Raw genomic sequence first — 14,465 nt, forward strand, 5'->3', positions numbered from 1 at the left:
GTGGAAAAGAATGGTAAAATTTTATTCTCTTATTATCAAAGAGCAATAGTTGTATCGGAGGTCGGTGAATCGGAATCTATCTATATTAGTTCCTTTTGTTACTGTCATGTAAAGGCAAAAAGACTGACAATTTACTTTTGAAAGAAGAATAAAATTTACGCATCTTCCTTTGATTTTTTTACACTAAAACACCCTATGTTTGTTCATATGGTTGGGGAGAAGAGGCGGGGTGCACACCGAAGCCGCTTCCAGTTGTGATGCCACTTTTGTGAAGAAACGAGGGCGGTGGTTGTGGAGGCTCGGTTGGGAGGGCGAAGGGGAGTTTGCTGTAGGGAGGAAAGGAAGGGGTGGCCCGGGTGGGGGACCAACACATAATCTTTTACATAAATTTGTGTCCTAATCAAAAAATTGCACTACAGACGAAGAAAACCGAGACATCACAAGACTACTTGAGGTCAGTGCATTAAAATATTCTATTACTTGTCTACTATATTCTTTATTTATTATTGAAGTAGATGATTTGATCTTCTCCTCTTGAAAGGTTCAACAGAAGATAATTCAAACAGCAGAATTACAGATTACAACCAGAACAAAATTATGGAGGAAGAGTTGCAATCAAAGCCAGTTCAAGAGATAGCTCAAAGTTGTATTGGTGAAATCCCAGAAAGATTTAGCTACAAAGATGGATTCCCACAATCCAAAATTGACTCTGTTCCATATATGGATGATTCTGTCATCGATTTCGCTCTCCTCTCTTCTTCTTTGTCTCCGGAAGCAGATAATGAGATGTGTAAGCTGCAATCAGCTCTCAGTCAATGGGGCTGTTTCCAGGTATGGATTATCTAATCAGTTTTATCTTTTGAGAGAAGAATATCCAAGGGGAAATTTAAAATTTATTGACATGTTTGATGATTTTTGCTACTTTATTCATGAAATTGATCTATGGATCAATTTGTTAAGAACTTGGGTGGGATCGATTCATGGAGTTCTATAGTAAGTATTAGTTCATCTGTTCTGTTGTACAAAACCTTAAACAGTTACACTAGTATAGATTCTAGAAAAGGTCTTTCTTATATAGAAAAACAAATTGGTAAACAATTCCATATTAATTCCAAAACTTACTTTAAAGTACTCCTAGATTAGAAATTCACTCTTTTATGGTGTATCTCAATTTGCAGAAATAAGGGAAAACAAGCAATTGTACTAATTACTACGTACGGAGTAATCAGCAATGATTGAGTATCCCTCAAGGTGTTAGTCTGTTAGTTTTTCTGTACGATTAGGTGGTTTTGTATAACAAGTGACTATTTTTTATTAACTAAAATGGTGTCTCAGGCCATAAATCATGGCATGGAGAGTGAATTTCTTGACAAAATCCGTGAAGTTGGAAAGCAATTTTTTGGGCTTCCTCTTGAAGAGAAACAAAAGTACTCGAGAGATGTCAATGAGTGGGATGGATATGGAAATGATACAGTTGTTTCAGAGCATCAGACTCTCGATTGGATGGATCGTCTTTACCTTACGGTTTATCCTGAAGATCAACGCAAGCTAAAGTACTGGCCTGACAAGCCGCATGCATTTAGGTACATCTTTAATCTCTGTATATATTCTATTTTTGGTGAGTAAGAAAACTTGACCTCTAATCTCTGCTTAGAATTAAAATGTTTGGATATGTTGATTTGTGTGAACTTTGGCAGGACGATTATTGATGAATATACCTTGAAGCTTAAAGCGATGTTTGACCTTGTTATGAAGGTTATGGGTAGATCCTTGAATTTGGATGAAAATTGCTTTCTGAAAGAGCATGGAGAAGTGAAAATGTCTGCAAGATTGAATTTCTATCCACCATGTCCGACCCCTCAAAGTGTTCTTGGTCTCAAACCGCATGCTGATGCTACAGCTGTTACAATGCTTCTACAAGACAAAGAGGTGGAAGGCCTTCAAGTGTTGAAAGATGATCAGTGGTTCAAAGCTCCCATCATTCCTAATCCTGATGCTTTGTTTATCAATCTTGGTGATATATTAGAGGTAAAAAGAATCTCAGCTCTTCCTCCAAGTTGAGACCTACTATAAGAGTATAGATGAATCTTATTGTTAATCTATGAATTTTACATTTACCTAATTACCTGGTTAATCTTTTCTTTTGGGTACAGATAATGAGTAATGGCGTACTGAAAAGTCCAGTGCATAGGGTGGTCACAAACTCGGAAAGAGAGAAACTTTCAGTGGTAATGTTCTGTTACTCGGACTTTGATAGGGAGGTTGGACCGGTAGCTGGCCTAATTACAGAAGACAGACCTCAGATGTATAAGAGAGTGCACCATTATGATAACATCTTCTTTGAGAACTACCAGCTAGGGAAGAGACCCTTGCATGCTGTTAGAATGTAATATCCTAGTTATATGGTTTACGTACGAGCACGAGTTTTGGAAAATATTTAAATAAATTGAAATTAGTAGATCTCAATATACCTTGGCTAGGGTATTAGGGTTAAGGGCTGACAATCTAAATTGCTTAATATAGTCGGAGGTGTACATTGATTAAATCAGTTTTAAGTACTTATCCACTATATTCCATGCAAACTTCCTTACTTCCGTCATCTATTACTATTACTATTACTATTACTATTACTATTACTATTACTATTACGCTTTCCATTTTCATCTTTCTTGAGCTGAAGCTTTTGTTTTTCGAGAAAAAAAAAGTTGATAATTTTTCATAGTCGATCAATTTCAAATGAGAAAATCTTTTGCAAAATCAAACAATAATAATGGCAATTAACTATATTATTAATCAAGGCTAAACACCTGAAAAGTCTACGAGTTAAAAACTTAAAATCTTAAATATTCTAAGAAACTACAACACGCATAAAAATAGATCACCATGCATAAAATTGTCTATAATTAAGACTAGAAAGGGCATGTTAAGCCAAGGGTGAACGTGTAGGATTACTCTTGCGACGGCGTCTAGTAGGGATGATGGTCTTGTGCACGACGACATTGGTCGTCCTAGGCGGCTTGATGGTCTTGCGGACGACTCGGGAAGTGGACTCTTCAGCTTGAACATCATTAGCCAACACAATAGCAACGACATTGTTGTCTTCAATGTCATCCAAGCCCCTAATCTTTTCATCTTCATTATTAATGGTAATAACACCATTATTATCACTAATAATGTTGTTGTTGTTGTTGTTGTTGTTGTTGTTGTTGTTCTTGCTCATTGTGTTGAATAATTTCTTGGGCCTTCCTCTTCTCCTTTGCAACTCACTACTAGTAACATTTTCTTGATCAAATGTTTGTTCTTCCATATTTTATTTGATGTAAGAGAGTGAGACCCTGGCTAGCTTGGGAGCGAGGGTTTCGCCTTTAAAAAAAGTAAGAGAGTGAGAATATATATGAACTATGTTTCTAGGTCATTGTATGTTATTAAATAGATTTGAAATTAATTTGAAAATTAAATATAGTAACTAAACATTTGCAGAAGACCCAACTAGGAAACTATCTTATCGAGAATATTACTCTAAATGGGTTATAAAAGAGGTTCTTTAGTGGTTGGATGATAAATGTATGTTTGTGTTTATTTGGGTATAAATTAAAATAATCTTTTTGACTTGGACTATGATGAATTGAATGGTGGAAAGGTTAATTTATAAATAAGAAGAGAATAAATGTTTGAGTCTTAATTTGCATTTTTAACATGTAAATATTTGACTATGTAAAACAAAAATAGATATGAAAACACATGGGGTGAAACATTTGTATCTTGTGTTTTGTACTTATCTTGAATATTTTCCCTCTTAACTCCAATAATATTGTTATTGTGTATTGGTTTAAAAAGGATTGAATTTACACCTTATAATATGGAGGAAATTGTGTAGAACGAGTAATTTGATTTTAAGTCATGTTTGTATGACTACTCCGTATTAATTATGCAGTACATAAAGAGTTATCCAACTTATTAGAATTTTTACCCGAAATAGGCAATAGAACCTTGATAGAAATTGCATTCAAGTATTTTGAGGTGGCACATATGACATGGTCATAGGAGACCATGTCCATAGGTGACCATTGATGACCTAAATTCAACTCTATTTTCAGAATGTTAAAACTTGAGATTCAAAATAAAGTGTTTGGTTTTTTTAATGGTAACAATAATTTAAATTGAATTAGGAAATTTACAAAGATATTAATAGTAATAAGACCTTAAAATATGCAAAAACTCAACTACCATTTGTTTAATGATGAAGATACATGATTGTAAAATATATAAGCAGGGGTGTGGCAAAGATATTGGGGGACTGTGCAATTTCGTAAAATTGTGCCCTTTTTCCCGATTATACATTGACCATATTTAGTTCAAATTATTATGGGTATAAAATTTGATTTCATTGGCTATTTCTTTGGTTGTATTAGGAGCACTAGAAAAAGTAATCTATAACGTATTGAAATAGTTAGTTAATCATATAGGGGGAAAAATTAAAAAAAGAACTTCAAAAAAATAAATTTATATTATTTATCAAGAGACAAAATTTTATATATTGTTATAGAGTATTGAATTTGAGAAATTAATATGAATTTAATGAAATAGGAAAAACAAAGTAAAATAAGAGGAAAGATAAAAAGAAAAGAAAGAAGAATAAAGAGGAGAAAGAAGCTTAAAGTACGGGCCTAATAATGGCGGTCATCATTTGATGAAAAAAAATGCTCAATTTAAGAATCAAACCTCGATGCATTTGTGTATAATTCGATAACAATTACCACTGAACCAAATTAAACTTCTTGTTACCAATTACACCTTAATATTATAGATATAATTTTGGGGACGTCTAAATATTTTAATTTTAATAATTCGTCTTAACTATTGTTTAGCTCATTTTGGGTAGAATCCGAACACTCCGATCTCTTAGATCCAAACGTGCCATCTTTTGCCAAAAGTCTTGGCTTAACTCAACTTATTTCATATTTAAGTCTCGGTTCAAGCTTAATCTAATTATTAAATTAAATTGAAATAGTAGAGTTATGAGTTGTTGTCAAGAGTCAAGTCTTTGTCATTTTTATTATTCTATTCATGTTGAATTGATGTTAAGGATGTGGCTTTTGCCTATGAACTTTATTATTTACTTTAGAGTGAAGCATGGTTAGTTCTAGGTTGCTTTTAACTTGTATGTACTCAGCTATGTTGATTACGTGTTTCATGTTGTATTTGGTCATGACCTATTCCTTAATGACCCTACGACGACCCATCAAACGATGTTGATTATGTCTTGATTACGTGTTGATTACGTGTTGATTACTATGTTGATTACGTGTTGATTACTATGTTGATTACGTGTTTCATGTTTCATGTTGTATTTACACTTGCTTTGTTGGTGAGTAGATTTTAAACAAGATTATTAGGAGTTATTTGCAGGTGAAGTAACGTCATCATTTTGGGATTAGGAATGTTGAGAGCAGTTTATTTGCATAGTTTAATAAACTTTATTTTTAATAATGTTTAGGCAATGTTTTATTTACTTAGTAGATTTTATTAAGTTGGATTTTTATTAGGGCCTTAAATGGTTCCATATTTGTAAAGGTTTTTAAAAGTCGGTTATTAGTTCCACTGCGTTATTCTGGTACAAAGTATTATCCGTTAACAAGGTGGCAACACACACTTTAGTAATTCCTTTTATTTATTTACGAAATTAGTTTTAGAAAACAAGTAATTATTAGGGTGAGAATTAATTGTGAAGTTTCAAAGGGTACTTTAGTCTATTCCATTGGGGGACATCAAAAGATCATTTACGAAAATGACCTCAAGAGTTCCCTTTATATAATAAAACTAGTCTTATATGCACGTGATGCGTGCGATATTACATATTATCTCTATTCTATAATACAATAGTACTATGTATGACGCATCCCTCTTACTTCGTATCACCTCTAATGCGCCCTTATTAGAAAATAAACTTTCTCTCTCTCATTTGTATATTTTCATTATGAACGACTCGAGGGACGGCTACCATCGAAAAGAAAGAAAAATTAACAACGAGATTAAATGTGATCATCCAATATATAAAAAACATGAACTATATAAATTTTTACGTTCTTTTTGTTTGACAACCGAATACGGAGTACAATATTAGAAGCTCTCACAATAATATCAAATGGGGATTGTAAAATAAAATTGTGTAAAATCATGCATGAAGCTTTAATTTTTCGAATATTTGTCTTCCGACCCTTTTCAATTTAAATTTGACTGATAGATTATATGCATATTTTGTATATTATTCTCTATATCATATTTAGCCATATATATTATTGGACGATATTCCTTGATTGATGAGAATGACATAAGTCAACATACATACAAACTAATCTACGTAATTATAGGCTATAACTTAGGTAACGGCTAATCACCTATCTAATTCCATGAGATACGGAAGGATTACAAATCCTCACATATTTACATTAATGGTTATATTTATGGGGTATTTTCATTAATAGTTATGCTTAAATAACATAGAGGATAGTTTAGTAAAATCCTTAGGGGACACCAAAAGCGTGATTACGAAAATAACCCTCCCCTCTTGGCTTATATAAGAGAGATAATAATACTCTCATATGCAGGTGATGCGTGCGAATATAAAAAAAATTGTGTTATTACAATTTAACCTGAAATAATATGTAAAAAAAGTTCTTCAAAATATTCTCTACGGAAAAATTGATGTTAGCAAACATCGAACCAATGCTACAATGTAATAACAAAGTAAAGCACAATATTTTCTCATGTGTATGCGAATGTGCGATGCGTATGAATATAAGATTTTGAATTTAAGTGACGGATGTCTGACCTGTTTTATTTTCCTCAATAAATTTGAGTAACCATTGTTATGTGTCGTCCTCTTTTCCCAAATTATTAACACTAAAATAACCATAAGTTATGGAGTGCCATAAAATAATAAGAAAGAGATAATTGAGGAGTAATTGTTTGACTTTTTTTTTCCTCTTTTATTATTTCCTGCTATTACTTTATTTCTTATATGTTATTTAACTATAATCCTAAATAAGTTTTCGATTATTATTTATTTAACACAATTTTAATTTATTTAATGGTCATTGAGGATACTATAGTCTATTCTTTAGGGGACAACAAAAGGTCATTTACGTTAATGACGTAGGGAGTTCTGATCCCTAATAGAATAGAGATAGAGATAGAGATCTAAGTCTCTAATGGACTTAAATTATCCCAAGAAAGATAAGAAATAATGTTTTCCACTTGTGTCTTATAACTCTTGAGTGTGGTGATACTAGGTCATACCATGATACGAGAATTTCATTCAACAGATCCGTGATTCCACTAATTATAAATTTGGTGCCTTCTAGGGTGCGACTAAACTAAGCCTACTACTCCGTTTGGTGCCCGCTAGACCATAACTAGGTTGGTTTTAGGTGGGTCAATCAAAAAATTTGAGTTATGCGCGGTTTTGGTCCGTCGATAATTAGGTCCGTCAAGGGGTGTTAATGAGCCGAGCCGAGCCAAGTCGAATGTAATATCGTAGTTATATGAGTGTTTTTTATCAATATTGTCAAAAATTTGTATGATTTTTCTGTTTTTTGACACTCAATTTGTTGTGTCTGGAAAGAAAGGTGTTTCGGTACGGGCGCAGGGCTTGATGAGAAATGTTAAGTTTGTTCATCACTATCTTTAGTTGGTAAATATTGAAGGTAGCTTAAGAATCAAGAATTTTTTTTTAAAGTTAACTCCTGAATGTATCATTGTCTCTATGTATATTCAAGAAAAATAAAAACTAGGTTACCGACCGTTGGAGGAGCAACTTAAAACATTCTTTGGGATTACAAGTGCATGGAATAATGAATTTCACCTTTTAAAAGTTATTATTGACAAATAATTTGTAATTTATATTTCCCCACAAACAAACGAGCTTTTCCGAGTTAATCTCGAAGATTAACACATTGAGTAAATAAGTGACAACTTTGGTAAATAAAAGGAATAGCAAGGGCATTAGTCTCTCCTTCTACCTCTGACCCTCCCTCACTCTGTGTATTTTCACACTTCACGCAACAACACCCGGCCCCCCACACGAGAACTTCACTCCACAACCCAACAGCTAGCCAGCCACCATTCCACCACTCTCCACACTATCAGCATACCGGCCACACCATCATTGCACCACTCCTTCCTTTCCCGTCGGAGTTCGGTCCTTCCTTCGCCCATGCTGTTACAAAAGGGCCGAACACTTTATTGCAACATCACCAACTACTCCTTCCTTCGCCCATCGGAGCACCACTCCTTCTTTTGCCCACCCGTTACTGCTATTTCCGACATTTACTACCATGCCCCTTGATTTACTTAGGATTTTTTGGTATTTACTACCTTAAAAATACACCACTTTTGTATTTACTACCTTATGAAAAAATTATTTTAAATTACTACCTTAAAGATCCATTTTTTACGTATTCACTACCATTTTACAGTTTTCTCATTTTAAAATTGAGATATCTCTTTCGTTTTTTAATCATTTTAAGTGATTCAAAACTCATTCTTCTCATTTATGTGTAAGGATTCCATAGGGATCTTACTTTTTAACATTTCATAAAAGTTTAAACAAATTAAATATTATTTTTAAAATTTTAAAATATTAATGAATTATCAGACGAATTTTTTTGAAATGACGATCTCAATGAAATCCCTATAGAAAAAGGAAAATAATGAATTTTGAATCACTTTAAACGATTAAGAAACGAAAGAGATATCTTAATTTTAAAATGAGAAAACTGTAAAGTGGTAGTAAATAAAAAAAAATTGAAGTTTAAGGTAGTAATTTAAAATAAAAATTACATAAGGTAGTAAATACAAAAGTGGTGTACTTTAAAGGTAGTAAATACCATTCCATTTACTTATTCACGTTAAATAATTGACAGTCACCTTACAAAAATACAGTTACCCATTTTTTTAAACTTACATTTGCTACTATGCCCCTTGATTTACTTATTTCCGTTAATCTATCAGATAAATTCGGAATTTCTCCAAACTTATTGGCAAAAAATAAAATAAAATAAAAGTTGTTCACATCTTTAAGAGCATGATCAACGCTGAGTCTTAAAACTTGAGTTGTGCTGACATGACATATGACTCACCTAGTCTGAAAATTAGATAAAGGAATTTGTATTGACAATGTATTAAATTGAGTCTTGAAAAAACTAAGACTCAACTTAAAACTCATTGTGTGCTGGATAAAATAATAAAATAATATATGATGCATAAATATAAAGTTTTAAATACATTTAAAAGGTGAAATGCTAAATTCGATTGAATTTTAAGAAATTTTAACAATAATTAAATTATTTAATAATGGTAAAATATTATATGACATATGAGAAAGTTTTAAGATAAGAGAGGAAGTATAAGTCACAAGTGACTTGTGTCCATATGGACACAAGTGGGATTAAAATAATATAAAATGAAAAATAAAAAAAGGAAAAGTAAATAACTAGTAACGGAGTCCGTTAGAGAAAAAGGGGGAAAGAAAAGGGGGCATAACAAATTGAAGAGAGAGAAACACCTCCTTCCTCAATACTTCTGAAGAAAAAGATAGAAAAATGCCTCATCATCTCAAAAGTTCCGAATTTCTTATCTCCTCACCATTTCTGCAGAAAATCAATTCTTCAAGGTAAGGTCTCATCCCTATTAATTTTTGTTTTTTTTACAAATTTAGTTAGGTGTTAACATTTAGGGCAAACAAAAATTGGAATCATAATTGTTGAAATTGGGATGAGAATTGTGAACATTCGTAATTTATTGTTATTGATTATTGAAATTAGAATCATAATTTATGCTTAAGTATGACCATTTGCGCGTTTAAGCTTATTTGGTGTTGAAAATGGTGGCAAATGGGGGGTTTTTATTGAAAATTTGGCTTAGATTTTTGTAGATTGGATATGTTACTTTTAATTTGTTTTAAATAAGAATTCAGAAAGATAATCCACCATATCATAGATAATTGTTATTATCTAGGCTCTGCTTTGTTAATGTTTGGTACTGAAACGTTATGCTTTAGTACTAACAAATGGTATATTGGTATATGCGAAAAAACATGGATTTGATTTGGTCAATTATTGCAACTCGGCTCTGTTCTGCTTTGCTTTTGTGTTGTACTGAAACGTTATACATTAGTACTAGCAAATGGTGTATTGGTATTATATATATGCGAAAAAACATGGATTTGATTTGGTAAATTATTGCAACTCGGCTTTGTTCTGCTTTGCTTTTGTATTGGTACTGAAACGTTATGCATTAGTACTATATAATGGTGTATTGGCATTCAATATATGCGAAAAAAATGGACTTGATTTTGTAAAATATTGCTAATGATTGTTTACCTTGAGTTTATACATGTGATTATGTTTATACATATTGTTTTTTTGAATATGTTTCTTCTTTAACTTGTCATTTTTTTGGAACCAGGAAAAGAGAGACGGTTTCTTATACTCCCCGAATTGACATGGTGACATTTCTTGTTCATGGTTTATTATCTCGTCCTCCATCGGAGTGGACATTATGGTGTTTGTGACGTTTATTACCATGTTGTATGGTTGGATTCTCCTTTTTGGTACCCTTATATTATTCTCGCTTTTGGATTCTCCATTTTTGGGAACTTTATATTGTATTTTTATTAAGTGTTATGACGTTTGATATTATTGTATTTTTATTAAGTGTTATGACGTTTGATATAATAAGCCTTGAATTTAACAGTAATCAATATTGTATTCTCTAAATTATTGGTTTCGGATTCTCCCTATTATGGACGAATTATTCAAATAACAATAGGAGTAATCACATAATGTTGTCAATTCTCCCTCACGATGTTGTCAAAACCTCTGAACGTGACTCTTTAACTCATTCAAGTTGGTATACTATACTGTGTTGATAATTATTATAAAGGAAATAATACATTTACATGAATAAAAGGAGATCAATCAGTACATTTGAGAATCATAATAGTACCAAATTTTATTGTATTGGTACGTATTGTTAACGGCTTATCACACATTTGGAAATAAATATTGGTAATATTAAATGTGTGACATTAGAAAAGGTTAATATTGATATAAGAATATAACAATAAAACACGATAATAATTAAAAGTCATAACATCCTCCTCCTTCAATAAGATAATCCCGTAGTGAACTACTAACATTTTATATTCTTGTATGATCATAGGTTACATTAATTTATTAGCTTATGTTCAATTTGGTTTGACATTCAATATCTTAATTGTATTTCATGTGTAATTTATTTGGTAACCATATGTTACATTTAATTTATTTGGCACACATGGTTCAATCTCATATGAATTTTATGAAATCATATATGTGTTTTATAAAATGATTCACTTAATATAATTTATTTTTAGATAATTATTACTATTATTCACACTCATATAGTCATATGTTTCTATGTGAATTTGACCCATTGGCAATTGAACCGAACAACTTTACCTCTAGACCCATTGGCCATTGAACACCTATTGTGTTGGTACTTGTTTTTGTAGCAAGTGATACATTTACATAGGAAAATGAACCCTTGAAAACTGAGTTGGAACCCTTTGGGACAGGAAATGTACCCTCTTTTGTTGTATTTGCATTTAATTTTTTATAAAGGCTTATCTTATTTGCATTTAATTTTTTTATTCAAAGGCTTATCTTAGTAACAATCAAATAAATATTGATAACATTGAATATCGCATTAGAAAAGGAAGAACGTTAATACTCAATATTCGTAACTCATATTGTTCCATTTAGGCATAGTTGTAGTTAACTAGTTACTCAAATCAATAAGACGGACTATTGAAACTTTTGAATCTCGCAAATTAGTTAATGGTTGGTTTGTCACATAATACATTCCTTAATTTTCATTTGTATTTTATGAATAATAATATGTTTGATTCTTAGATTCTTGAAATAGAAAAAGTATTGATGTTTGTGAATTTTGGTTTAATAAATAGTATAATAACATTGTTATGTAGCAATAGGTTATGTATAATTTATTTGAATTTTCTTCTTTAGTCTTCATATGAATTTTATAAAATGATTCACTTCATATAATTTCTTATTAATCGCAATCGTATGCCCTTTAATTATGTGATTTGACCCATTGGCCATTGAAGTTTGAATACCCTTTTTGTATTGGGACACTTGGACTTAGCGTTGGTACCCTTGCACTTAGTGTTGGTACCATTTAAGGCTTAGCCGAGCTTAAAATAAATACTGATAAGGTTGAATGTCTTTTTTTTGAAACTCTAATAAAGTTAAATCTCGCATTAGAAAAAGGCTAATATTAGATAAGAATATAATAATAATAATAAAAAGTTATAACCCCATTCCGTTTAGTTTTGTTTGTAGTTACACAACTTTCGTCTTAAATAAAACGAAATATCTATACTTTTGAATCTCGCATTAGCCCAGTACATATATATATGGAACATACTATGATAAATTTATTTTTATTTGTGTTGTCAATAGTATATTCCTTAAGTCGCATGTGTATTTTAAGAATTTACTGTGTTCTTTATGCTTAAAATAGATAAGGAATTGAGTATGAACATTGTGATGTTGTTAATTAACTTGATAGTTGATTCTCGTAATTATTCATTTGAATTTCCTTTTCCAATCCTCGTTATGTTGATAGCAATAGGTTATGTATAATTATTTGAATTTCTTTGTTCAATCCTCGTATGAATTTTATGAAACGATTTACTTCACATATTTCGTATTAGATAAGTATTACGATTAATCGCAATCATTTGTCCTTTAATCATGTGATTTGACCCATTGGTCATTGAAGTTGGAACACGCTTTTTGTATTGGTACAAGGTTTACAGAATATAATACATTTACATTTCAAAAAGCGACCCTTGCACTCTAGGTTGGTACCCTTTACTATTATAAAGGTATCAATCGTTAATGTATTAGAACTTAGTTTATAGTTCAAAGACTTAGCCGAAATTAATCTTGCATTTGAAAAGGCTAATATTGTAGAAGAATGTAATAACAAAAAGTTATAACCCCATTCCGTTTAGTGTTGTTTGTAGTTACACAACCTCCGTTTTGGGTAAGTCTCGTTCTCGAGTTCGAACTCCCTTAAATATAATTAACATGAAAATATATTTATCTTGGATAAGAAGTTTACACATCCGTATTACATTAATATTTGTATAATTTTTTGACTTTTAAAACTTATTATTTCATTAACAAAACATATGTACTACATTTATAAAATAGAGGGTAAAAGAAACTAAATATTTATATTGTAAAAAAGAGGGAAAAGGTGAAAAAGAGGGAAAAAGGTGAAAAATAGGGAAAACGTGAAGCGGGTTTTGGTGGGAAAATCAAAGAGGGAACTTAATAAAAAAACCTAGTCCCATCAGCAAACTGAAGAGAGAGAATCAACAAATCCCTAACTCAACACATCGCAAGAATCGTCATGAACACTCCTCACCAAGTTTCTGCAGAACAAATTCTACAAGGTAATAACCCATCCCTATATTTTGACATTCTTTCAAAATTTTCTAATTAGTGATTCAATGTAGCTAATTAAGTGTAATTCAATTTAGGAAAAGCACTATTGGCAAGGAAGTGAAAAACGATATAAAAGGGAGAATCTAAAAGCAAGAATACAACATTATATCATTACTCCTATAGTTATTTGACCTCATTAGTCCATAAAAGGGAGAATTTAAAAGCAAGAATACGACATTGATTACCGTTAAATTCAAGACTAACTATATTAAACGTCATATTCCCTAATTTTTTTTTTAAACGTCATAAAAATTAATAGGAATACAATATAAAAGTGCCTAAAAAGGGAGAATCCAAAAGTGAGAATACAACGTAAGTGCCCAAAAAGGAGAATTCAACCATACACCATGATAATAATATAAAATGGCATAAACACCAAAATGTCCAACTCCGATGTAGCTTAGGACGAAATAATAAATCACCACCACAAGAAGTGTCATCATGGGCATCCGGGGAGTAGAAGGAATCGTCACTCTCATCCTTAGAAGATAATTACTCATTATTGCATAATGCTGTAAAAACAATCATTAGCAATATTTTACAAAATCAAGTCCATGTTTTTCGCACATATTCAATACCAATACAACATTATATAGTACTGATATATAACATTTCAATACCAATACATAAGCGAAGCAACCATTACCAATATTTTACAAAATCAAGTCCATATTTTCCGCACATATTCAATACCAATACAACATTATATAGTAACATTTCAATACCAATACATAAGCAAAGCAGCCATTAGCAATATTTTACAAAATCAAATCCATGTTTTTTCACATAATTTGAATACCAATACAACATTATATAGAACTAATACATAACGTTTCAGTACCAATACATAAGCAAATCAAAGTGGAGCAGAGCAGAGCAGAGTTA

General features: G+C 31.4%; 1 protein-coding gene and 1 long non-coding RNA gene across 3 annotated transcripts; both read left to right on the forward strand.

Annotated features, from left to right (window-relative positions):
* The first annotated feature begins 127 nt into the window (after window positions 1-127).
* LOC110789410 (codeine O-demethylase) lies at window positions 128-2,592 on the forward strand. Of its 2 annotated transcripts, XM_021994067.2 has the most exons (5): window positions 128-454; window positions 542-831; window positions 1,336-1,583; window positions 1,698-2,028; window positions 2,154-2,592. In XM_021994067.2, the coding sequence occupies exons 2-5, from the start codon at window positions 598-600 to the stop codon at window positions 2,388-2,390; spliced, it is 1,050 nt and encodes a 349-aa protein (XP_021849759.1). In that variant the 5' UTR covers window positions 128-454; window positions 542-597; the 3' UTR covers window positions 2,391-2,592. The 2 variants fall into 2 exon arrangements, with proteins under 2 accessions (XP_021849759.1, XP_056693132.1); XM_056837154.1 differs by lacking the exon at window positions 128-454 and having other exon boundaries at window positions 492-831.
* A 6,811-nt stretch (window positions 2,593-9,403) lies between these two features.
* LOC130467044 (uncharacterized) lies at window positions 9,404-10,758 on the forward strand. The gene is made up of 2 exons (XR_008927205.1): window positions 9,404-9,673; window positions 10,468-10,758. It is a non-coding gene; the product is annotated as an uncharacterized lncRNA (long non-coding RNA).
* The last annotated feature ends 3,707 nt before the right edge of the window (window positions 10,759-14,465 follow it).

This window comes from Spinacia oleracea, chromosome 2 (genome assembly GCF_020520425.1).
Source record: "Spinacia oleracea cultivar Varoflay chromosome 2, BTI_SOV_V1, whole genome shotgun sequence".
Taxonomy (NCBI): domain Eukaryota; kingdom Viridiplantae; phylum Streptophyta; class Magnoliopsida; order Caryophyllales; family Amaranthaceae; genus Spinacia; species Spinacia oleracea.

Bases quoted from the DNA above. Each gene is read 5' to 3' on its own strand.
- LOC110789410 (XM_021994067.2), top strand. From the start codon at position 598: ATGGAGGAAGAGTTGCAATCAAAGCCAGTTCAAGAGATAGCTCAAAGT. The intron at 1,584-1,697 runs GTACATCTTTAA...GAACTTTGGCAG, and splicing joins GACAAGCCGCATGCATTTAG to GACGATTATTGATGAATATA. The intron at 2,029-2,153 runs GTAAAAAGAATC...TTTTGGGTACAG, and splicing joins ATCTTGGTGATATATTAGAG to ATAATGAGTAATGGCGTACT.